Raw genomic sequence first — 1,130 nt, 5'->3', positions numbered from 1 at the left:
TTTCATCGTGTATTAAGTGAGACACTTAGAAGTTGCGGCCGTCACTACGTAATTTTCCATTTACTATTAAGTGGGATTTTAATTTCATCTTAGTTTTTAGAGTTTCTGGTCTTGGACACTCTAGTTTACTCAATTGTCCCTTCTATTAAAAAGTGATAGTTAAAAAGATTGCATTTCTCAAAAGAATGAGCAATTCCAATAAAAAAATAAAAACAGAAGGTTGTCCCCCTCCAAGTAAACTGTTCTTGGAAATGGCTGTTTTGTGTGTTCCATGAGTGATCTGACAACTAGCGTTTCTGCCTGTAGTATCTCAGATGAGGAAGCTCTTGGGCATTTCAGGGCCACGATCAGTTTTCTTCAGGCCTTGAAGGAAGCTCGAACTACTCTTCCCTTCAGTGGCTGGGGGGGGCGAAAATTATTCACCATTTGGATCCTCTGGTCTTCCTCACTGGTAAAGAGGAGCATGCGGAATTTCCCCAGCTGTAGATTCAGGTGAAATAATTTACTGCTTAAGAGGGCAATCAGTATGAACACCTTTTTAAAAAGGACCAAAGCAAGTACTCTGTACAGTTTCCTTAATAGGACAGGTTCAAGCAAAGATCCGAGAGAGTATTAAGACAAAAAACCAGAAGCCCTGGTTATTGAACAGGCTGATTACTCACAGGCTAACAGTCATTTAACTTAGCCCCAGCGCAAATCCAAACAGAGAGTATCAAAGTTTACCTGTTTCTCAGAAATTCTGATGGGTTCTTTCAGCACTATCCATGTTACACTCTCATTAAGGGGGGGTGTTGTCAAAGAACCAAGGTATGTCCAATAGTCTAGACTCAAAGGCAGGAGACATTTAGGGTTGAAGCTTCTAAATTGAGCTTTTGTTCCCTGGAAATAAAAATTGACACTTTAACCTGCAGTTAAAAGTAAAAAGTTAAATGTCAAGAACTCTTTCTGAAAGAGAAAAAACCCACTAAAGTAATATTAAAAAGTAGGGGGAAAGTCTATAAAGATTTGGCTGCCTTAAAACAACAACTGTTATCCAAGAGTTGTAATGGCAAGTGGGATGCCTGCTGCTAGCTTACTGGACTTCAAGTTCTTGCCACATTGCCTCTACCAAAGTTCAGCTTTATCACAAA

At 39.5% G+C, this 1,130-nt stretch overlaps 1 protein-coding gene across 1 annotated transcript; it reads right to left on the bottom strand.

The window, feature by feature from the left end:
- Positions 1-357: 357 nt before the first annotated feature.
- On the bottom strand, positions 358-879 carry LOC104488674 (carbonic anhydrase 7-like; the record flags this gene model as incomplete). Its single annotated transcript, XM_010133517.1, has 2 exons — positions 358-480; positions 724-879. Coding segments are annotated over 2 exons (279 nt in total), but the record flags the coding sequence as incomplete, so codon positions are not given.
- Positions 880-1,130: the final 251 nt, after the last annotated feature.

Source organism: Buceros rhinoceros, unplaced genomic scaffold (assembly GCF_000710305.1).
Source record: "Buceros rhinoceros silvestris isolate BGI_N320 unplaced genomic scaffold, ASM71030v1 scaffold36693, whole genome shotgun sequence".
NCBI classification, from domain to species: domain Eukaryota; kingdom Metazoa; phylum Chordata; class Aves; order Bucerotiformes; family Bucerotidae; genus Buceros; species Buceros rhinoceros.
This window is presented reverse-complemented; position numbering and strand designations above follow the sequence as displayed.